The sequence below is a fragment of the Poecilia reticulata genome, chromosome 7 (assembly GCF_904066995.2).
Source record: "Poecilia reticulata chromosome 7, P_reticulata-male-v2, whole genome shotgun sequence".
Taxonomy (NCBI): Eukaryota; Metazoa; Chordata; class Actinopteri; order Cyprinodontiformes; family Poeciliidae; genus Poecilia; species Poecilia reticulata.
This window is the reverse complement of record NC_088836.1, coordinates 23,586,589-23,608,478: the sequence shown is the minus strand read 5'-3', so window position 1 is coordinate 23,608,478 and position 21,890 is coordinate 23,586,589. Positions and strand designations below refer to the sequence as shown.

General features: G+C 42.6%; 2 protein-coding genes and 1 long non-coding RNA gene across 6 annotated transcripts; all 3 read left to right on the top strand.

The window, feature by feature from the left end:
* Positions 1–111: 111 nt before the first annotated feature.
* Positions 112–14,136, top strand: LOC103467615 (aquaporin AQPAe.a). Of its 2 annotated transcripts, none has more exons than XM_008414164.3 (7): positions 112–733; positions 10,138–10,324; positions 11,348–11,542; positions 12,093–12,254; positions 12,348–12,512; positions 12,875–12,955; positions 13,254–14,136. In XM_008414164.3, the coding sequence occupies exons 1-7, from the start codon at positions 423–425 to the stop codon at positions 13,467–13,469; spliced, it is 1,317 nt and encodes a 438-aa protein (XP_008412386.2). In that variant the 5' UTR covers positions 112–422; the 3' UTR covers positions 13,470–14,136. The 2 variants fall into 2 exon arrangements, with proteins under 2 accessions (XP_008412386.2, XP_008412387.2); XM_008414165.3 differs by having other exon boundaries at positions 379–733; positions 11,351–11,542.
* LOC103467616 (uncharacterized) lies at positions 6,051–8,183 on the top strand. 3 transcript variants are annotated; one of them, XR_014088249.1, is made up of 5 exons: positions 6,051–6,138; positions 6,250–6,520; positions 6,598–6,650; positions 6,980–7,085; positions 8,053–8,183. It is a non-coding gene; the product is annotated as an uncharacterized LOC103467616 (long non-coding RNA). The 3 variants fall into 3 exon arrangements; XR_014088248.1 differs by having other exon boundaries at positions 6,126–6,520; XR_014088250.1 differs by lacking the exon at positions 6,598–6,650 and having other exon boundaries at positions 6,126–6,520.
* Positions 14,137–17,537: 3,401 nt separating the features above from the next.
* mipb (major intrinsic protein of lens fiber b) lies at positions 17,538–20,740 on the top strand. The gene is made up of 4 exons (XM_008414162.3): positions 17,538–18,416; positions 18,491–18,655; positions 18,735–18,815; positions 19,484–20,740. The coding sequence occupies exons 1-4, from the start codon at positions 18,057–18,059 to the stop codon at positions 19,667–19,669; spliced, it is 792 nt and encodes a 263-aa protein (XP_008412384.1). The 5' UTR covers positions 17,538–18,056; the 3' UTR covers positions 19,670–20,740.
* Positions 20,741–21,890: the final 1,150 nt, after the last annotated feature.

Sequence of the window (21,890 nt, the reverse complement as noted above, 5' to 3'; positions counted from 1 at the left end):
CTGTTTCTTTGGTTCTTTTTTCACTTTAATTCTAATCAGGTACCAGAAACCAGCTGTAAATAAAGATAAAATAAGAATGCAGGTTTTAGCTGTTTTTCAGCCAAGATTGTGTCCAAACAAGAATTTTAACTTTGATTTCAAATCTTCACACACTTCATGTTTCTCAAAAAAAGGAAAATACTTAGTGATTCTAGTTATTTTTGTCCAAGGCAAAAAAAAAAACTAGAAATTAAACGGTTAACATTTTTAGGGGTTATCTTGGATTCACAATTGCACTTTGTGCAATAAGTGAAGTCTTGTGAGAATTTATCTAATTTTCAAATGTACTTGCAAAACATTTGTAAAACCAGCTAAAATGTCAACATTGAATATATGCAATGATATCGATTTTATAATTAAAGTATTTCTTATTCCATAGTTTTATGATTTTTATCCCTGCATTTATTATGTGCTTCAACATCAACGCGCCACAGTTCCCACAAGTCTTAACCGAAAGTGATCCGCGCCACGGAACCGCCATCTTGTTAGGCAAGAGTAGCACGCACCATAGACATAATATAAGAGTAAACCCCGCATTGGCTGCTCCGGCGCAGGAAATACGGCGGCCATCTTGGAGCGGTCTTCTCTCCTACTTTGCTCTATCAAACAGCAGAAGATGCCTCAACACTGAGGGATATTGTTGTTCGGATCGATGGATTATGGATGTGAGGGCTCCACAGACAACATTTCACAAGTAAGATGGACATATTATTGTGTATATTCCGTGACTGGAATATTACTTTACTGTATTTATGCCCACCGGCGATATACCAGCTAATATTAGCTACAGTGCTTGGTGTAATACGGGGGTCAGCCCCGCTATGAATGTTAGGTTCTGGGTGTCTTTGCCTAGCCTTGGGTTGCTCAGTTGTCTCCCCACCAGATGGGGTCCGAGAGGTGGCGGGCTGTGGGTTCCCAGATGACGTCATCCTCACGTCTGCGGCGGATTACCTAATTGGCGGCAGCATAAGAGGGGTGGAACGCCGGTACTTCGACGCCAGAGTGTCAACCGTTGATGGTACCTCGAGCCCCCTCCTCTGAGTTATTGCTCCAAGCTTTGTTGCCTTGAGAATCTGCCAAGTGTTTGTTTTCACATCGTTGTTTCATTGTAAACCCTTGCTCTCCACAGGACCCGCCCTGATCCGGTTGCCTGCCGTGCCAGTTCCCTGCCACGACCTCCCCGTATGCCTGACAACAAGACCCATCAAGCTTCCGTAAACCTATAACCTCTCAGAAGTTTCCGACCGGCCGTTCCCCCCTACTACCCACCGCCGCCGCCGCCTTCAGAGACAAACCCTCCTGTCCGCCCTCCAACGCCACCCTCCAACCCACCACGCCTCACGCAAAGACCCCTGAACCAACCACTCCCCCCTCCAAACCGTTTTGGACGCACCGAGTCAGTAAGTTCATCCATTACACATTCTCAAGCTCCCATTTCCCAGCACCTGAACTCACCACACCCCCTTTGTCTTCTCAGTACCCCGAGTCAGCCGAGCAGTTCCCGGACCAGCTTCACTTTCTGTTGCATCTGTAAAATAAACCTTTCAATTTTTTCACACTCCGTCTCATGGTGTTCTTGCATGTGGGTGAGATCCATCAAACCCATCATGACAGAACACTCTGGCCAAGACATTCACCCCGCAGACACCATTAGGCGAGCTCTCGCTGATCAACAAAGCACCTTAGAGACCCACGAAGCTGTATTGAGAAAATTGAGTTCTAGTCAATCTGAGACCAATAAACGCCTGGATGAGATCGCTAATTTTTTGCAAACGTCTATTCCACAGCCTCCCGTTCCAGCACCCGCACCTGCTCCGGATCCAGTCCCTGAAACCCGCTCCACGTTTTCCGAGATCCGTTTTCCCACTCCGGAGAGGTTTGACGGAGAACCTAGCAAATGTCGGGGTTTTATCATGCAGTGTTCTTTGGCATTTAACAGTTCCCCGCGGAGTTTTTCCCATGACGGGGCGAAGATAGCATTCGTACTCTCTCATTTGTCAGGGAAAGCCTTAGACTGGGCGGAGGCCAAGTTTCCTGATCCCACCAACTTTGGGACGACGTTTCAGGAGTTTTTGAAGGAGTTTAAACAGATTTTCTGCTATGACCCCGACAAGACCTCCAACTCTCGTGATTTATGGAGCCTGAAGCAGGGGCAAAGATCAGTAGCTGAATTTGCTATTGATTTCCGCATTAAAGCGGCAGCCTCCAGTTGGAACGCTCCGGCTTTGAAGAGTGCGTACTTTCATGCCTTAAATGAATCAATTAAGGATGAATTAACCACGCTAGACGAGCCTGAGACGCTGGAGGACCTTATTAAATTGACGGTGCGAATCGACAACAGGATTCGTTCAAGAAATAAGGAGAGGAATCGAAGGTCTGTGTTTACTGTTGCCGCCCCACCTGTCTTACCTCCGCCGTTGCAGCCGTTCCAGTCCGAGCATGAGCCCATGCAGATCGGCAATGCTCGGCTCTCTCCGGAGGAACGCCGAAAGCGTATGACGAATCGGCTCTGCCTGTACTGTGGCGGTCCCGGTCACTTCGTCGCTAATTGTCCTAAGAAGCTAAACTCCAGGACCCATCAGTGAGGGTGAGGAACCTGGTGGGTCAGAAGAGTGAAGACAATATTCCTCGCCTACAACTTCCTGCTGATCTGTGTTATGGTAATGAACATATTTCCCTGTCTGTCATGATAGATTCTGGCTGCGAGCGAACTTTGATCGATTCTGAATTAGTTGAACAGCTAGGTATCGAGACCATCCCTTTACCTTCTCCTATTCATGTTTCAGCACTGGATGGTAAATCCCTCCATATGATCTCACACAAAACCAAGCCGTTACCTTTAGTTATTTCCGGAAACCACAATGAACACGTATCATTTTTTGTTTTTCCGTCTGCCAATGCCCCCGTGGTTTTGGGTTTTGACTGGTTAACACTCCATAATCCCCGTATCTGCTGGTCAAAGAGACGTATTGAATCCTGGTCTAACCATTGTCATTCCTCTTGTCTTCGTTCTGCCATCCCTCCAGGCCCATCTCCGGCTGCCAATCAAGATGCAGATCCTCCTGATCTCTCTTCCGTTCCCGCTGAGTACCATGACCTCGCACCAGTATTCAGTAAGAACAAGGCCTGTTCTCTCCCTCCACACCGCCCCTACGACTGCTCCATCGATTTACTGCCCGGAGCTCCCTTACCATCGAGCCGTTTGTACAACATCTCTCGTCCGGAGCGCGAGACGATGGAGAAATATATTAAGGAGTCGTGGGCTGCAGGTATTATTCGCCCGTCTTCTTCCCCATTGGGGGCAGGGTTTTTCTTTGTGGGGAAAAAGGATGGGACCCTCAGGCCCTGCATAGATTACAGAGGCCTTAATGGGATCACCATCAAGAACAAGTATCCCCTGCCTCTGTTATCTTCTGCTTTCGAACCTGTGCATGGGGCAACAGTGTTCTCCAAGCTGGACCTACGCAATGCCTATCACCTCCTGCGAATCAAGGAGGGTGATGAATGGAAGACGGCGTTTAAGACTCCTATTGGCCATTTCGAGTACCTGGTGATGCCTTTTGGTTTATGTAATGCTCCAGCCTGTTTCCAAGCATTGGTCAATGATGTCCTCCGCGATTTCCTTAACATTTTTGTTTTTGTTTATTTAGATGACATCCTCATTTACTCCAAGTCCCTGGCCGAACACAAGCAGCATGTCCGACTTGTTTTACAAAGGCTTCTGGAAAATAAACTTTATGTTAAGGGTGAGAAATGCGAGTTTCACAAGTCATCAGTTTCCTTTTTGGGGTTCATCCTCGAGGGCGGACAGGTACGGCCCACAGAAGAAAAGATCAAAGCAGTCATGGACTGGCCCACCCCCCAGACTCGGAAACAGTTACAGAGATTTCTGGGCTTTGCGAACTTCTACCGGAGGTTCATCCGTAACTACAGCCAAACAGCCGCACCACTAACCGCCCTCACCTCTACCAAGACTCTTTTCCACTGGTCCCCTGCTGCTGAAGCAGCATTTTCTAGACTTAAGTCTCTGTTTTCCCAGGCTCCAATCCTCATCCAGCCAGACCCGACTAAGCAATTTATTGTGGAGGTAGATGCCTCTGACTCGGGGGTGGGAGCAGTCCTGTCACAGGTTGCCGACTCTGATCATAAGACTCATCCGTGTGCCTTTTTTCCCGCCGATTATCTCCATCCGAACGTAATTACGATGTTGGAGACCGAGAACTACTAGCGATAAAGCTGGCTTTGGAGGAGTGGCGGCACTGGTTAGAGGGAGCGGAGTATCCAGTCCTAGTTTGGACGGATCATAAGAACCTCTCTTACCTCCGCTCAGCCAAAAGAACTAACCCACGCCAATCCCGCTGGTCCCTTTTCTTTTCCAGATTTAACCTTTCCATTTCTTACCGCCCAGGTTCTCGCAACATCAAGCCTGATGCTCTATCCCGTCTCTATGCACCCGATGACTCTGAAAGGACTCTGACGAGTATCCTCCCTCCCAGCTGTACGGTGGCGGCAGTAGCATGGGAGATGGAGGACATCATAAGGCAGGCCCAGCAGTCAGAGCCCGTTCCGGAGAATTGTCCCCCTGGGAGGATCTACGTTCCTTCGTCTGTCCGCGCCCGTTTTCTTCAATGGATTCACGCCTCCAAGTTTTCCGCACACCCAGGTACTAGCCGAACCATTGCTCTTGTTAACCGCAGGTTCTGGTGGGCATCTCTCCATAAGGATGTTAAGGAGTTTGTTCAAGCATGTAGAGTCTGTGCTAGAAATAAACCCACCCACCGACCCCCTGCTGGCTTACTTCAACCTCTGTCCACCCCGAGCCGTCCGTGGTCGCATATAGCCATTGATTTTGTTACCGGCCTCCCTCCCTCCAGAGGTATGACAACTATTCTCTCCATTATTGACCGTTTTTCCAAGGCCTGTCATCTGGTCGCCCTCAGAAGACTCCCCACCGCCTACCAAACCGCTCAGCTCCTGGTGAAACATGTTTTCCGTCTCCATGGTTCTCCAGTGGAGATCTTATCAGACAGAGGCCCGCAGTTTGTGTCCCTCGTTTGGAAACAGTTCTGTTCAGCACTTAATGCTAAGGTCACATTAACGTCTGGCTATCATCCTCAGACTAATGGTCAAGTGGAGAGGCTCAACCAGGAACTTGAGTCTACTCTTCGCTGTTTCACCTCCACTAACCCGTCAGATTGGAGTCAGTTCCTGCCATGGGTGGAGTATTCACACAACTGTCACGTTTCTGTTGCCACTGGTCTCTCCCCGTTTGAAGCCTCCATAGGTTATCAACCGCCACTACTCTCCTCTGACGAATCCCTCATCTCTGTAACATCATATCCGCCGCTGTAAACACATCTGGAGACTCACCTCTGACGCCCTCAACAGTACCTCCCTCCGCAACAAGAGGTTTGCTGACCGCAGGCGGCTCCCCGCGCCCACCTACAGCCCCGGACAGAAGGTTTGGCTGTCGACTCATAATATTTCACTCAAGTCCATGTCTAAGAAACTTTCCCCCAGGTTTATTGGTCCTTTCGAGGTTGAGTCGGTTATCAGTCCATCCGCCGTTCGTCTCAATCTTCCAGCCACACTCCGCATCCACCCCACCTTTCATGTCTCTCAGTTAAAGCCCGTTCAGACCAGCGACCTTTCCCCTCCTTCCGAGTCCCCCCCTCCCCCCCGAGACATCGACGGCCATCCCGCCTACACTGTTCGCCGGATCGTGGACTCCCGTCGGCGAGGTCGTGGTTGGCAGTACCTCGTTGATTGGGAGGGCTATGGTCCGGAGGACCGCATGTGGGTTCCGGGCTCCTTCATCCTGGACCCGACCGTGATTTCGGATTATCGGTCTTCCCTTCCGTCTTCCTCTTCTCGGCCACCAGGTGGCGGCCGTTGAGGGGGGGGTACTGTTAGGTTCTGGGTGTCTTTGCCTAGCCTTGGGTTGCTCAGTTGTCTCCCCACCAGATGGGGTCCGAGAGGTGGCGGGCTGTGGGTTCCCAGATGACGTCATCCTCACGTCTGCGGCGGATTACCTAATTGGCGGCAGCATAAGAGGGGTGGAACGCCGGTACTGCGACGCCAGAGTGTCAACCGTTGATGGTACCTCGAGCCCCCTCCTCTGAGTTATTGCTCCAAGCTTTGTTGCCTTGAGAATCTGCCAAGTGTTTGTTTTCACATCGTTGTTTCATTGTAAACCCTTGCTCTCCACAGGACCCGCCCTGATCCGGTTGCCTGCCGTGCCAGTTCCCTGCCACGACCTCCCCGTATGCCTGACAACAAGACCCATCAAGCTTCCGTAAACCTATAACCTCTCAGAAGTTTCCGACCGGCCGTTCCCCCCTACTACCCACCGCCGCCGCCGCCTTCAGAGACAAACCCTCCTGTCCGCCCTCCAACGCCACCCTCCAACCCACCACGCCTCACGCAAAGACCCCTGAACCAACCACTCCCCCCTCCAAACCGTTTTGGACGCACCGAGTCAGTAAGTTCATCCATTACACATTCTCAAGCTCCCATTTCCCAGCACCTGAACTCACCACACCCCCTTTGTCTTCTCAGTACACCGAGTCAGCCGAGCAGTTCCCGGACCAGCTTCACTTTCTGTTGCATCTGTAAAATAAACCTTTCAATTTTTTCACACTCCGTCTCATGGTGTTCTTGCATGTGGGTGAGATCCATCAAACCCATCATGACAATGAAGGCTAACTGAGATTCTGTAAATCTAAAAAAAATTATTATTCTCTAACATTGACTTGGATTATCTGACACAAGAGCCTACATTAGAAATGAAACAATGTAACAGACATTATAAAACTTAGATTACGTGTTATAACATTCACCAGTAAAGTTTACACAGGTGGTAAAGACTATTATTTATATGTAATTCTCTCACTCTGTCAAAAGTAAGATACATCCCAAATCTTCCGTTTTTGTTTTGAAGGTTTTATAAAGAGACGATATGAGGAAGAAGTGGGAGAATCTAAAAAGAGAGACGGATTCACTGCAGCACGGATGAATCTCATGTCGGATTTTGGACTCAATCTCAGGTGCGGAATCACTCTGAAGCTAGAACTCGTCGGCTGGAAAACATAGATATATATCTATATATGTATGTATCCAATATATATTATTCAGTATTAATCATTATTTATTTGTCATTATTAATCATTATTTATTTGTGTTTGTATAGTTATGTAAATATGTATTGATCTTACTAAATAAATTATTAAATTATGAACGGCTGTGGGCTTTGTAATATGCTCAAAATACATCAATATCAGAATATTCCATTCCTATTCTATTGTTATAGCCACTAAGCATATTTAAATATGCTGAACTATGTATTAAAAACATACTTAAAAAATACAATTGTTTATAAATGTAGTTTTGATAGTATATGTTTGAATATGGTTTCCAGTAACAAAAAAGCGTGTTATGATCGATTAAATGCGCTGATACGTCATTGTGCCTGCTAAACACATAATGCTGAGTGGAGTGGAGTACCGCTCCAAGATGGCCGCCCTAAATCTCGTCAGCGACAATAGGCGAGAGCCGTCCATGAGGCATCTACTCTTATATTATGTCTATGAGCACAAAACGTTGATGAACTATGGCTTTCAAAAAGTTTAAGACTTGATCGTTGCTCTGTACTTGTATTGTTAGATATGAACCAGGCGGGAGCTAGTTCTTTATTGTTGTCATAGCAATTCCATAGCAACTGTAATGACAGATACGATACGGCTGTCAGCTACAAAGTTCCCGAAAATGTGATCTCACATCAGAGCTATTTATCAGACTAGCTGGAAATTAGCCACCTGGCTATAATCTCATGTTTTTACAGTCAGTATTCATTAATACTTTTTGTCCTTCCATGTTTTATAAAGTAAACTTGAACTTGACTGTGGAAAATCTTAAAGATATTTGTGTCCCATAGAAATATTGGGAGCATCTGTTACTGTTTTTTTTCTTCTTCTTTCTTTTTTTATTTAAATGATTATTTTTTTCTTTTTTCAGAAAATAAAAAAGTCCTGCCTGGAGCACATGCTGCTGGAAACATCCTGCCGTCACTTCCAGCTGCTCAACTCTGATGGAGGCTCCAGATTCAAACTCACTAATGAATCTCCAATCAAAATCAGGAAAAACAACATGATCTTTCTTTCTTTTTTCTTTTTCCCTTTTCCCTTACATTCATTTCCAGAGTCTGTGCCATATATCCAGTGCTTCTATTAATTCCCCGTTGCTCTGTAGCGCAAAGCCCTGAGTTTGCACATCGAGTGTATGTGTGAAAATAGCGTCGGTGTCAGCACTCTGGGTGAGTGAGGCGGCCTGAAAACTCCTCACGCCAGCGGGTTCCAGCGCCGCTCATTTGGGGCTTACCGCCACAAAAGGGGGGATAACAGTCACACAGTTGCCACAGTGAGGAGGGGGTAATCCATGACATAATGGGGCACACCAGCAGAAATCCACCACCACCACGTACCGGTCATTTCTGCCCCTTCGCTCGGGTCGGACCCAGAGCGGTTCCTGCAGCATCATCTGATGGAAGCGCCGAAGTGCTGTGCACGTTGATATCAAAGAGGGACAATGAAAAGAGATGCAGCGGTCCACAAGCCTCCATGGCAACAGCATCATGAAAGAGATGGTCCCCATGGCGATCAGAGGGATACCTCACAAGCAGCATGTAGAGAGGCGAAAACGGGCCTTTTGAAACGATTAAAAAAAGGTTTTCGGGGATTGATCGTGTCTGGCACAGAAATTCTGCATATTAGAGAAACAGATGGTTTGAAATCAAAGCACGATGTTTGTTCTTGTTGTTCGCCTCACTTCTGCTCACTAATTGGCTCCTTCTGCTATTACTGGTTTGAAAGTCATGCTGAGCGGCAGTTTCTAGGTGACCAAACACAGTTTGACCAAAAAAAAAAACAAAAATACTTTTTGCTATATGGTGTACATCTGAAATCTTCCTGAAGAAAATAAATAAAAAAAGAAACAACATTATAAGCCAAATAGCCTTATAACGAGACACACATGCTTTAATGGTTGGTTTAGGTAGAGATCTGTTCTCAAGATTGAAACCGTTCCTTGTCAATTTTATTAACTTCTAAGTGTAATTTATATTTAAAAAGCAGCAATCATTTGATTTTGTGTGCTGCTGGTGTGATCAGAGGGAAGTTAGAGATATCGCTATTTGAAAAAATGGATGAATAATCAAATATTGTTATTTTTTAAACTTTTTATATCAACGTCTAATCTCTGCACATGATTTAGTTGCACCTAAACAACAACAAAACAACATAGATTCATTTGTTGAACAAAATATAACAAAAGATATATTTAATTTTTATTTTTTAGCTGAGAAAAAGTTAGGAAACTTTTTTTAAAAGTTACCAAAGTATTGTTCTGTGACATGTATGAAAAAAATCACGGCTGTTTTAATGCGCTTTTGTAAATGTTGAAAATGCAAATGAAACAGATTGTAATATAAATTTTGTAATGTTATAATGTAAATAAATATAATGCAACTAATGTTCAAAAGGGTTATTCTCTGCTGTCTGGGTTGGTATTTATTGTAATTTATAATGAGAGGTGACTATTATTGGTATTTTTATTAAAATGCAAAAATATAAGGAAGCAATCTTTTAAAAGATAAATGGAAACATAGAGAAAAATTAAGTCTAAATTATGTTTAAATTGTAAAATCCAAACTATATCGGAGAATTTTTACCTAGTTTTGTGGATTTTTGGCAAAATGTGTCGCTTTTAAGTTTTAATCTGGCATTGTGTGTATTTGTGTTTATGTAATTTGGGACGATATTTAGTGCAGACAAATTGTATCAACTGAGAATTAATATACATCACTTTCATATGCAGCACATTTTGAAGTTGATTTAATTTATTGAGACATTTTGCATGCATGTTAGAAGCCCTGCAGATTTCTATAGAGGCATAAGGTTGATTAATTTGTTTGCTGGTTTTTGGAGGACAGGATGTTAGACATGCACCCTCAAAGGGACGTCTTTGCTCTGTGTGTGTGTGTGTGTGTGTGTGTGTGTGTGTGTGTGTGTGTGTGTGTGTGTGTGTGTGTGTGTGTGTGAGCAGGGCCTGGAGTGCAGCGGAGAAGGAGAGTGTGAGGCAGAGAGGGAGGAGGCTTGTTCTCATCAAAAGAGCTCTCAAGTTAATGAGACCCCAAAGCCCTCAGACCCCCACAGCTCCACACACAGAAACAGAGATAAACAAGGAGCCGGAGGGAAACGTCTACGCTGGATCTGAAATGACGTGGCGGGAGGTGAGGATTCTCATTTAATGCTTGGATTTGAGCAACAGGAAGGTTATACATTTTCTTTATAATCCTGGAAGTAGACGTCATCACAAAGTAGCCCTTGCATAAGTATATTTGCAATAAAAGTGGCAGTTTATGATGATTTAGTTTATTAGTTAGAAGTAATTTGTAATTTATGAGTTTATGTTGAAGCTCCTGATCGCAGGCTTGTGATTTGACAAAATTTATCTCAGGTTTTTTGATATATTCATTTTTGCTTTTAAACTAAGACTTTCAAATAATTCCAAAATTTGGCACTTAGTTTTTCCCTTAAAGTCAAATCTTTGTGTTTAAGAACCTAGAGTACCAACAGCAGTACAAGCAAAATGTTTCTCGGTTGCATTTGGTTTCAAAGTCCTGCGTCCTGAAAACTCAGAACCGTATTATTCTTGACAATATCACAGATCATCTGTTCAGCAGACATGTAGCATATGAGCAAAAACAAAGCAATCCTGTTCTTATTTTGTCACAATGATGGACATTCTCTAAAACATAAATATCAGCTTTTGCTGAAAAAACAAAACTTTAAATCACTTTCCTACTTTTCCTCAGTTTCTCTAAGGGGAACTAAACCAGATGTGTCCAACAAACGACCCAAACTCAGGCCACACTTTGTTTACTTTGGATTTATCAAATCTTGTTGTAAAACTGTAGATCACAGCATGATCCCCTGTTTATCATTTTATAATCGATCATTGCCCCACTCCTAGTTAATCTATTTTTTAGGAGATGTTTGTCATAATTTTATTCTTGTGTCATAAACGAGACCTAAATCAGGATATGTTTAGCAGAAAGACATGTTAACCTGTTTGCAAATCCTTGAATTTTGCATATATTTACATTTCAAAGTCCCCCTAATATTTTAGCAAACACATATTTACAAACCTCTGACTTTCAACAACATTTTAGTTTTATGTTTTGATTCATTGTAGCCATAAAAATCCAATAGAAGGACTGAATACGAGCTAACTTTGCCCTTTTTCCGCCGAGGAGCTCCGCAGTCGGCAGTTCTGGAGCGCCGCCTTAGCAGAGCTGCTTGGCACCCTGGTGTTAGTGAGCGCCGTGCTGGGCGCCTCTGTTCCAGGGCCCGGCGAGGCCCCCGTGGGGCCCCTGTATCCAGCAGTGGCAGTGGGTGTGGTCATTGTTGCACTGGCACACTGCTTTGGAGAAATAAGTGGAGCGCAGGTAAACACCGTACAGAAACATTTAGAGAACAGAGTTTTACTTTTTACACAAAACAGCCAAAAGGATGTCGAATAAATGTGATGAAATTGTCGATTAAATTAAAAGTTGGTGAAAACAGAAGATTTTGTGTAAAGTAAACCAGTTAGCAAATAACTGCAGTTTCTCCTTTGTCTTCTGGTTTATTGATTGAATGCTTCAGTAATGTCACCTTCCTAAAATAATGACCCAAATCATCAAATGGCAAAAAAAAGTGGTGTTTTTGTTGTCGTTGTTAAAATCACTTTTGGCAAAAAAAAAAAAAAAAAAAGGCTTTGGCCGTCATTTTAGGTAGGTAACAATAATCAATATCAGGTTAGAAATTGTTTACAAAAGAAAGCAGAAAATATAGTTATAATAAAATCTACACACATACATCATATAGAATCCTAAAATAAAAAAAACACTTTGTGAAATCTTGTAGTGAACGCAGACAGTGAGATGAAATTCAAAAATGCTGAATTTGATGTCATTAGAAAGCAGAGAAGCAGTTTGTGTCTGTGTGTCTGACCAGGTGAACCCGGCTGTCACGCTGTCCTTGCTGGCCACCCGGAAGCTGGACGCTGTGCGGGCGCTCGTTTACCTGGTGGCTCAGTGTTTGGGGGCCTGTTTAGGGGCCTCGGCCCTCTACCTGGCCCTGCCCCTCAAAGCCACAGCAGAGCACTTTGTTAACAGGGTCAGTTTGCAGGATACAACTCAGTTTCTGGTAAATATTTCTCATACTTTTCTTCCTAATGCTTCCTCTCTCTCGACTCCTCTTAAATCTCAGGTTCCTGCAGATTTGAATGCAGCGCAGGCTCTGTGCATCGAGATTCTGTGCACCTTTCAGATGGTTTTCACCGTCTTCTCAGTGGAGGAGCAGAGACGGAAGGAGAGCGTGGAACCAGGAAATCTGGCCATTGGGTTTTCTCACACTGCTGGAGTTCTAATAGGGGTAAAAAACAAAACAAAAAACAAAACTCCTGGTGTATTTGTTTAAATAAAAATGTTGAATTTTAATAGATAGACCAATAAAAACTAATGCATTATTATAAAACCGAAAGAAAAGAATGCATAAAATTTAAGAATATTTTATTAAACAATCTGAAAAGTGTGGAGTGCATTTGTATTCAGAAGCACTTTTCAAAAACTGCAAATGGGTTTTTCCTCAGGTGTATCACAAACCACTTTCAGATTGTCATTTGTAAAATCACATACACGTATTGTATTACAGTTTGTTTTTGCTTTAACTGAGAAACGTTAGCCATTAAATAAATACGTCATGCCACCAATTAACAACAAAATTGTGTGTGTTAGGCTCGTTTCTCTGGTGCCAGCATGAACCCGGCACGCTCCTTGGGTCCAGCCATCATCACTGGATTCTGGGAAAATCACTGGGTAAGAAACCCTTTTCACTCTGCAGCGTGAAGATGCTTCATATAAACCTTTTTTTAAAATTATTTACAATAAGTAACAACATTTTTATTCTTTACGTTAACCTTTTATACTGCATTAAACAGGTTGCATGTAATGTCATTAAATAATTAGCAAAGATTTATTGCAATCTAATATGCATAGTCCTGACAATGATTGTACAATTACACGAATTTGTGAATTTTGTTTCGTTTACAAAGAAAATCAACCTTAGCTCCTCCTGAGGCGCGGTTCGCTCTGCTACTCTGTCATCCACCTACAGGTATACTGGATCGGTCCCATCATCGGCGCTCTACTGGCCGGAGTGTCCCATGAGTTCTTCTTCGCCCGCAGCGCCTCTCGCCAGAAGCTGGTGGCCTGTTTGACCTGCAAGGACATCGAGATCGTTGAGACGGCCAGCATGACCGGCTCGTCTCTGTCCACAGTCACTCAGAACGCCATGAGAGCCAAACATGCCAACAAACAGGAAAGCAACTGAAGACGGACGCTGGTTTAGTCAGGCTTCGATAGAGATGAGCGAAGGCAGGAGCTGAGTTACCAACGGTTAAACTCCTTTAACGTCCTGTGCCAAAAAAATCACAAATCAGACTAATGTTCTTAAGATCGCTGTGCAATAAATAAAAACAAATATGATTATGATAACTCGCTTAAAACAGAAGAAAACCGTATCACAATCTAAGAATTTCATATCAGTCAATATTGGTAATTATCGATTAGTTTTTTTTGTTCTAAATATCTGAAATCCTGCCAAACTGGTGGTGTAACGTTTGCTGTTTTTCCTACAGTTTTCACTTCACGCCGTTTTTTTATTTTTATTTTTAAGCAGTTAAGAGGCAAAGTGGTGAAACCTTAAACTGCTGCTGCGGCAGTTACTCAACAGGTTGTTGCTAGGTAACCACAAGTTACTCAACAGGTTGTTGCTAGGTAACCACAAGTTACTCAACATGTTGTTGCTTGGTAACCAAAGAGGGAGTGAGCTAGTTGATGCCATCAGTCTTGTTTATCTAGCAGTAAGAGGTTGAGCAGCTAAAGGCTTTCCTCTGCCTACATCCCCCAGAATGCTGTGCGTTTGTGAATCAGAGTTTGGTGAAGTTATTGGATATTTTATCAGACACACTTTCTATTGAACTTAATCTTGAAAAATTGGTCCTTTGTCCTTGAATTTGTCCATTATTGTCTTGTTTTGTTAACCAATAATCTTTTCGGAATTTTCTTCATTTTATTTCAAAATCTTCAAGGGAGATGATGGTGGAAAAGGTGATTTTACATAAACTTAAGAAAACCCTGAGCATCCTCTGCATGAGACTCATTTTTACTCAGAATTGTAAAACTTCCTAGGCTACAAAAAATAAATCATATTTTTTCATTTTCACAATAAAAAAAAAAGATAAAACCATTTAGGATAACTACTGCCTTTATTGCCATGTATGGGGCTGGAAGCTAATGTCGCTAGGTTCAGTATTCTCTGTCACATAATCGGAATATGTAAATAAAAAAGGGACTAATTGAAATCCTGCTGAATAACAGCCTGATGTTCCAGATGCATCTCGTGTTTGTGATCGCTTTGAAATGCTAAAGCGGCTCTTCGCCGGCGCTGGGGGTTCAGTGATGCTCTCAAACTGTCCAGCTCTGTCTCCTCTCATACGACCTGCTATTCACAGGCAAATGGACCTTCATACCTCTGTTGTGGTCCAACAGGGAGAACAGAATAAGCTTTGTAATTTAAAATGGAAACAATGGGAGTATGAGCACAGTTTCTGAGGAAGTGTTTTGTTTTTTCGTAAAACCTTTAAGAATTGTCGTGTCTCGGTGTGAGCTGATATTGATCTAATTTAGATTTCTGTCAGATATTAGCTGGTTTTATTTCTAGATTTTTTTTCATATGACAAACACAAAAATCTATGTATTTTATTGAGTCATATAACACAAAGCAATGCATAATTGTAAAGAGGAGAGAAAATGGTTTCAGAACCAGCTTTTATTGCAGTAACAGCTACAAGTCTTTAAGATGTTTATTTCTACCAAAGCTGCAAATCTAGAGAGAGAAATTTTTATTTATTCACCTTTGTATAACAACTCAAACACGCCAACATGTTTCCACACATCACATCTCTGGTTTTATAAAATAATGCAACAGTTTGGGACGTTTTGCAGCTTTAAATTGTTTATATGAGGCTTCTACTGGTGCCGTTTATGATCAATTATAACTACAAAACTCTGATTTCATTCACTTTTGTAATTGGAATGTCGATCATCACAAGCCTGGACTTTGTTGTTATTTGTTTTGCATAAGAAAGTTTGTTTTGTTAGAGTTTAGTGTTAATTTATTGAGTTTATTTCTGGTGAGTCTGAGGAAGCCTTTAATATTCTCTTTACTGGCCCCGTTTATATCTAGTTGCTTGTGAAAATCTTCTTCACATAAAAACCCTTAATAATCAAGCAGCAGTGAATATTAGAGACCAGATTTTTCCATAATAACAGAGCAGCTTGCTCTCAGATGCTGTTTACTCTCCCCAGACACATTGTCTGTTTTTACTTTTTTACTTTCTGATAGAGCTAATAGTCATAGTTGCTGATATTACACTGAAAAAAATGCAGCATCTTACCAGGTGTTTTTGCTTCTAATGCAAATATTTATGTACAAATGAAGTAGGACAAAATTAACTTAGAAGTAACTATTTAGTCAATAATTCCTTAAAATTGATCAAAAGTTCCAGATCCATTGGTAATTTTTTTTTTTTTACTAATAACTTGGTTCAAAAGTGAAAAAGTCTGCAAGTAGGAACTTTTAATTTTAAGATGCTCCTTTAAGGAATTGCTGCAGAGACAACGAGGCGACGCAACTCAATGACTACATGATCGCTCAGGAGGGATTGCTGATTCGATAGAAAACCTTTCACCAAACTGAACTTGACTCCCTTTTTTTTTAATGAATGATCCAAATTTAAATAATCTGAACTGAACTTGATTTATTTATGAAACTATTTGAAAAACATGCGTCCTTTTCCTTCTGCTTCACAAATTCTTTGTGCTGGTTTGTTACATGAATAAAAGTTTGTGGTAGTTACATGAGAAAATGTTTAAGGAAAACTTCTGCAAGACACCGCATAAGACCAACCCTTTAAAACAAGTTAATGTTGACGATTGTTGTAATATCTTTAAATAAAACTCTTTCCATAAATGAGCATTGCTCTTACTGTGTATATTCTGGTTGCACATACGCACACACACTCAGAAAGGCTTGCAGTTTTACAACACACTACATGCAGGAGTTCACACACACGCGCACAAAATGCACAATATCTACCACAGGACCAGCATTGTGTGTGTTCTTTCTGACATGTATAAAAGGCAGTTAAAACAACAAGATCAGCGTTCTGCATTCATCACCGCTGACACACACACACACACTAACAGCGGCGGCTCTCTGCTGCTCAGCTCTGGTGAGCACTGATGTTACTCGGTGCCGCTTATCCCCCTCATCATGTCTCTACAACACACGGACGCACACACGCACGCACACACACACGCACGCGCACACACACACACACACACACACACACACACACACACACACACACACACACACACACACACACACACACACACACACACACACACACACACACACACAGAGCCCACTGTAATCAGTCAAAGTCTTCTGCCAAGCACAGAAAACAGAAATGCTTTGGTTATTTACTGGTGGGATTCTGGTTGACTTCCTGGTTTGCAGCTCTGTTAGCATTCTTTGTTTCCTTTTTGCAAAAATCACTTTTCTTTATTAAATATTGTTTGATTTTAAAAGGGTTTCAATCATCACATTTCATCTTTAGGTAGGTGTGTGCATGTGTGTGTGCGTGTGTGTGGTTATTTTTGCTTCTATTGTTCATTTTCCATCTAACTGTCTCTTGCTGTAGCAGAATTAGCCAAAACCCAGATAGTCAAGTACAGGTTTTAGATTTTGTCGCCATTTTTAATCCTCAGTGATGGTTTAAATGTCTTTAAAACAACGGCAAAGTGAAGCTGCAAAAATTCCCCTGAACTTCACTGCATTTGTATTTTTGTCTTGTCTCTGAGCATATGTAGCGCCCTTGCTTGTTGCAAACAATGGTTTCACAGGGTCAGGCATTTCAGTGTTAGCGCTGTTAGCTTTGGGCGCTTCCGTGTGGGGCCCCAACTGTATTATCTGCGTGCGTGCGTGCGTGTGTGTGTGTATGTGTGTGCGTGTGCACGCAAGCATGCATGTCTCTTTGTGCACAAGTGTGTGCTTTCTGCCCTTGTCCATCAGGATTTATATCTGCACGTTGTGACAGTTATGATATGTCAACAGATGACATGTGCCCTCAAGAAAACCTTCTCCTCTGAGTTTCAGCTGCTCCTCCCAGCAGGTTCGGCTCCGCTTCTGATCTGAATATGCAAAAATAACCCTTCTTGATCCTACCGGTTTTCTGATTAGATTGTTGTTTTTTTTTACATATACTTCATCTGATTTGGCTCTTTGGTGGTTTCAGTGGAGGTGTAAGAAGGGAAGCAACAAAAGGGGTTACGTTAGTTTGATTTATGATGTTTAGCGCTGTAGTACCTCACCACCTCCCCACCCTCAGCCCAATAGGGGGATTATTACGTCACCTGGGGCCCCAGGAGGGGGTTTTATAAAGCGGCCGTCTGGCTCCCTTCCCTCCCTCACAGAGGCTAAAAGGTCCACTGGACAATCCGTCAATCCCCGTCTGTGCTTTACAATCCCCCAGTTAGCATTGATGCCCACCTACTTTTGAAGAACCTAAGCATCTTTGGTCTGTACTCACAACCCACATCATCTCACACCTATGTCTTTGCGACAGGTGGAGAGAGGTGGCAAGCAGCTGAGTTGACTTTACCAGCGTAGTGCACAGTTTGGTAAAGACCAGCAGAGTCCAGATTTGCGTTTAAAGCAGCTGTTTTTCAGCTGACACTAAAAAAGGAGATTTTTTTGTTAGCTGTTTTATGAAGGACTGAAAAGGTAAATTACCTTTTCTTGAATCACCAACACTCCTCTTATCTTGTCTAAGAACTTCAATCACTCATCATGTGGGAGTTTCGGTCTATGAATTTTTGGCGGGCGGTCTTCGCTGAGTTCTTCGGGACCATGTTCTTTGTATTTTTCGGCATGGGTGCCGCCCTGCGCTGGACCACCGGGCCTTATCACGTCCTTCATGTGGCCCTGTGCTTCGGTCTGGCGGCCGCCACCTTCATCCAGTCCATTGGCCACATCAGCGGCGGCCACATCAACCCCGCGGTTACCTTTGCCTACCTTGTCGGTTCACAGATGTCGTTTTTCCGTGCCTTTTTTTACATCTTCGCGCAGTGCCTGGGCGCCGTGGCGGGAGCTGCAGTGCTGTACGGGGTCACGCCTGGGAACATGAGAGGCAACATGGCAATGAACATGGTAAATGTCGAGGCTTAATGTTCAATATCTTATGGGTCAAACATTTGCTGCATCTCTAATTTTTGTGCCTCCAGCTGCAGCCTGGCATGAGCCTGGGGATGGCCACCACAGTGGAGGCGTTTCTCACCTTCCAGCTTGTTGTCTGTATCTTTGCTGTGACCGATGAGAGGAGAAATGGCCGTATGGGATCAGCAGCCCTGTCCATCGGCTTCTCTGTCACCATTGGGCATCTCATGGGGGTGAGAGTTGCAGAAAAAGGGTAAAAGCATCGCAAAATTGTGCACACAGACAATCTTTAACAAATACATTGTATTTTAGATGTACTACACCGGTGCTGGAATGAACCCTGCCAGATCTTTTGCCCCTGCAGTGCTCTTCAGAAACTTTATCAACCACTGGGTAAGATCTCAACTTTATTGTGTCATTTATAAGAATTTTGATTTATTGATGTCATGCTAAATTCTGATTAATGATGTTTAACCAAAACTCTATGAGTCAACTCCAATGTTTGTTCATTGAGAGCATCAATAATTACCAAAAAAAAAAAAAATTAAAATATGATTAAATGCAATTATTGTGTGCAGATTAGTGATTCAAATCCCACTACTTTATGTAACTAGTATCCTAAAGAAGCATATCGCATATGGATATGTTTTTTCAACAGTAGTTTTTGTTTTTCTGGAGCTAGAATTGCTGTATCAGCCACACAGTTACCTAAAAAAGTAATAAATAGTTATTATCATGACTTTTGTCCTTACCACAATACTATATAATATGGTGATAAAAAAAATCCGTATCTACTGTATCTATCTAGATTTCTAGCTAGCTACCTGGTTAGCTAGAAAGCTAGCTAGCTGGTGAGCTAGCTAGCTCGAAACTTTCTCTAATAATAAAATAACAAACTAAACAGAAACATATGTCCACCGTCATCCAAAAACAAGATTACATAAAATTTATTAGAAAATCACCTAAAATGTAATAACAGACAGCCATACAAGTGTCTGCGCAGCTACGAATGGCATCGTGTTGAGCTCAACCGTTGACGACTTATATGTCATTTCCTGCAGGTGTACTGGGTTGGGCCTATGATCGGGGGTGCCATGGGTGCCATCTTTTACGATTTCATGCTGTTCCCCCGTATGAGAGGTCTCTCAGAGCGCCTGGCCACCCTGAAGGGAAGTCGACCCCCCCAGAGCGAGACTCAGCAGGACACTCGAGGGGAACCCATCGAGCTCAAAACGCAATCCTTATAAGCTGACCCAGTCCCCGTTTCTCCGATTTTGGGAGTCTGGGGGACGAGGGACAAATCCCTGAGCTACGCTGACCCCCCCACCTCAACTGTTCCCCCTCGACCTCATGCCTTCACACGCTCCTCTGTACAAGACTAACCCAAAATGTTCTCAGATATCTTAAAATGTAGGTTCACCACCTTCAACCTCAGCACACAACGAGACTCCTCAACCCCCCCTTCCCCCCAAATAGTCCTCTTTCTGTACTTCCAACAGGACATTGTGCTTTTCAAAGCCTGAACTATTCGCTGTCTCGTCTCTCCACCGCCGTCTAAGATGCAGAAGCGTGAGGAAAGCCTAATATCAAACCGAGCGGTGAGGGGAGAAGGGTGTTAGAAAGTGGGAGACGGGAGCAGGATGAAGGTGAGAGGGAACGATAGAGATGGGAGTAAAGCGGGAACGGGGTTTGGATATGACAGAGACGGGAACGCTGTCATTTTTAGGTTGGGTTAGACCAGTGAAGATGGGCTTGCTTTTCAGTATTCATCTGAGCTTATCTCTCTTTTTTTTTTCTTCTTTGTGTCCTGCACTTCAGACACAAGATGTGGATGTAAAAAAAAAACCCGTTTGATTTGAACAGGGTTTCAATCATTTCAATCACCACATTTTATCTGTAGGTGTGTGTGTTTTAGAGAGAAAGAGAGTGAAAGAGATTGAGAGCGAGAGAGAGAGTGTGTGTGTGTGTGTGTGTGTGTGTTTGGAGGTGAGTGTGTGTATATGTGCTTACTTGTGTGATCAAGTTTGCAGATCCAGTTGTTCTTATTTTTATTTTCATAACCGCTCATCTGTTTCGTACCATTACCTGTGTTCAGTTTGTCATGCCATGACCATTTCTCTCCCCCCACCCTGTTTGCTGTCTCACAGTTATTTGCTATTTTATTAATTTTTACATAAATCATCTGCTTTTTTTGTTCTGAACCAGCATAATCCACAACAGATGTTGTATCCCAGGCATTTGGTCTTCTTTTAGTTATCTGATTCGTACTGGGAGCACATGGTGTTTCAATAAAAAAAAAAGATAAAAAATCAAAACTTTTCACAAATGTTGGCTCATTTTTTTTCTTTTTTTTTACATGCAACTTTTAAGCATTTGAAGTACATTTCAAAACAGCGTGAAAATAAAACTTTAGTGTATTTGGAGGATTTTATGTCAGAGAGACTCAAAACTCGGCTCAGACAAAAGCCAAAATTATGCTGACTAATTAAATCAGTGGAACTGAGCATAGGCCATGTTTCTTTTCCCTTTTGCTGCACTGTTATTCGCCACTTTGCGTTGGTTTTTCACTTTAAGTTGTGCGCAAACCAAAATTATAAAGGCATCATAATGGATGTTTGGGAGAGTTTAAGTTGCAATGTATGACCGTGACCAGTAGAGGGCACAAACAACACACGAAAAGCCTTAAACAGGATATAGAAGCGCTCAGTGACCTCAAACAGAATAAATACGAATAGTGGTGTTTATGGTACACTATTTTGGAAAATATTAAATTAATGTTAAGAAAGAGGGGAGACTTTTTTAACCCCTAAAGCAGCTGTGATTTTGGGTAAATGCCACATAATTCTTTGGCAGTGGTCTTGATAAATAATTTCTCAGGTAAGTAACAGCCAGACAGACCAATTTGGAAAATGAAAGAACATTTTTATAACTTTTACTGTACAAACGAGCGATAACTCTGTACAAACGAGCGATAAGATCAGAGGCTGTAAAGTTCCCTAAAATTTAGTTTCAAAATAGAATGAGGCAAAACTATGCTAATATAATGGCTTTTATATTTCCAGATGAATGAACTTTGTTCTGTTATTCTATGAACTACTGACAGCATTTCTCTGAAATCCCGAGCAAAATTTTAGTATTCATTTGCAGAAAATGAGAAACAGTCAAAATAACAAAAAAGATGCAGTTCTGTCAGACCTCAAATAATGAAAAGAAACCAAGTTCATATTGATTTAGGAACAACACTACTAACGTTTTAACTCAGGAAGAGTTCAGAAATCAATATTTGGTGGAATAGCCACAAGGTTTTCAATGGGGTTCAGTGCAGTGGGCTCTTATTTTTTCCAGAGCTGTATATGTGTAAATTAACATTTGCTTTATCAAATTGTGGGTTCTTGTAAGACAAAGCAAACAGGCTAACTAAGAACATACATGGTCTGAAATTCATGCTAAAATTCAGAGGTAGAACAA

Coding starts and splice junctions, on each gene's coding strand:
- LOC103467615 (XM_008414164.3), top strand. CDS start 423: ATGATTTTTATCCCTGCATTTATTATGTGCTTCAACATCAACGCGCCA. Junction 12,255..12,347: donor CAGAGCACTTTGTTAACAGG/GTCAGTTTGCAG, acceptor CTTAAATCTCAG/GTTCCTGCAGATTTGAATGC. Junction 12,513..12,874: donor CTGCTGGAGTTCTAATAGGG/GTAAAAAACAAA, acceptor TGTGTGTGTTAG/GCTCGTTTCTCTGGTGCCAG.
- mipb (XM_008414162.3), top strand. CDS start 18,057: ATGTGGGAGTTTCGGTCTATGAATTTTTGGCGGGCGGTCTTCGCTGAG. Junction 18,656..18,734: donor CCATTGGGCATCTCATGGGG/GTGAGAGTTGCA, acceptor ATTGTATTTTAG/ATGTACTACACCGGTGCTGG. Junction 18,816..19,483: donor GAAACTTTATCAACCACTGG/GTAAGATCTCAA, acceptor CATTTCCTGCAG/GTGTACTGGGTTGGGCCTAT.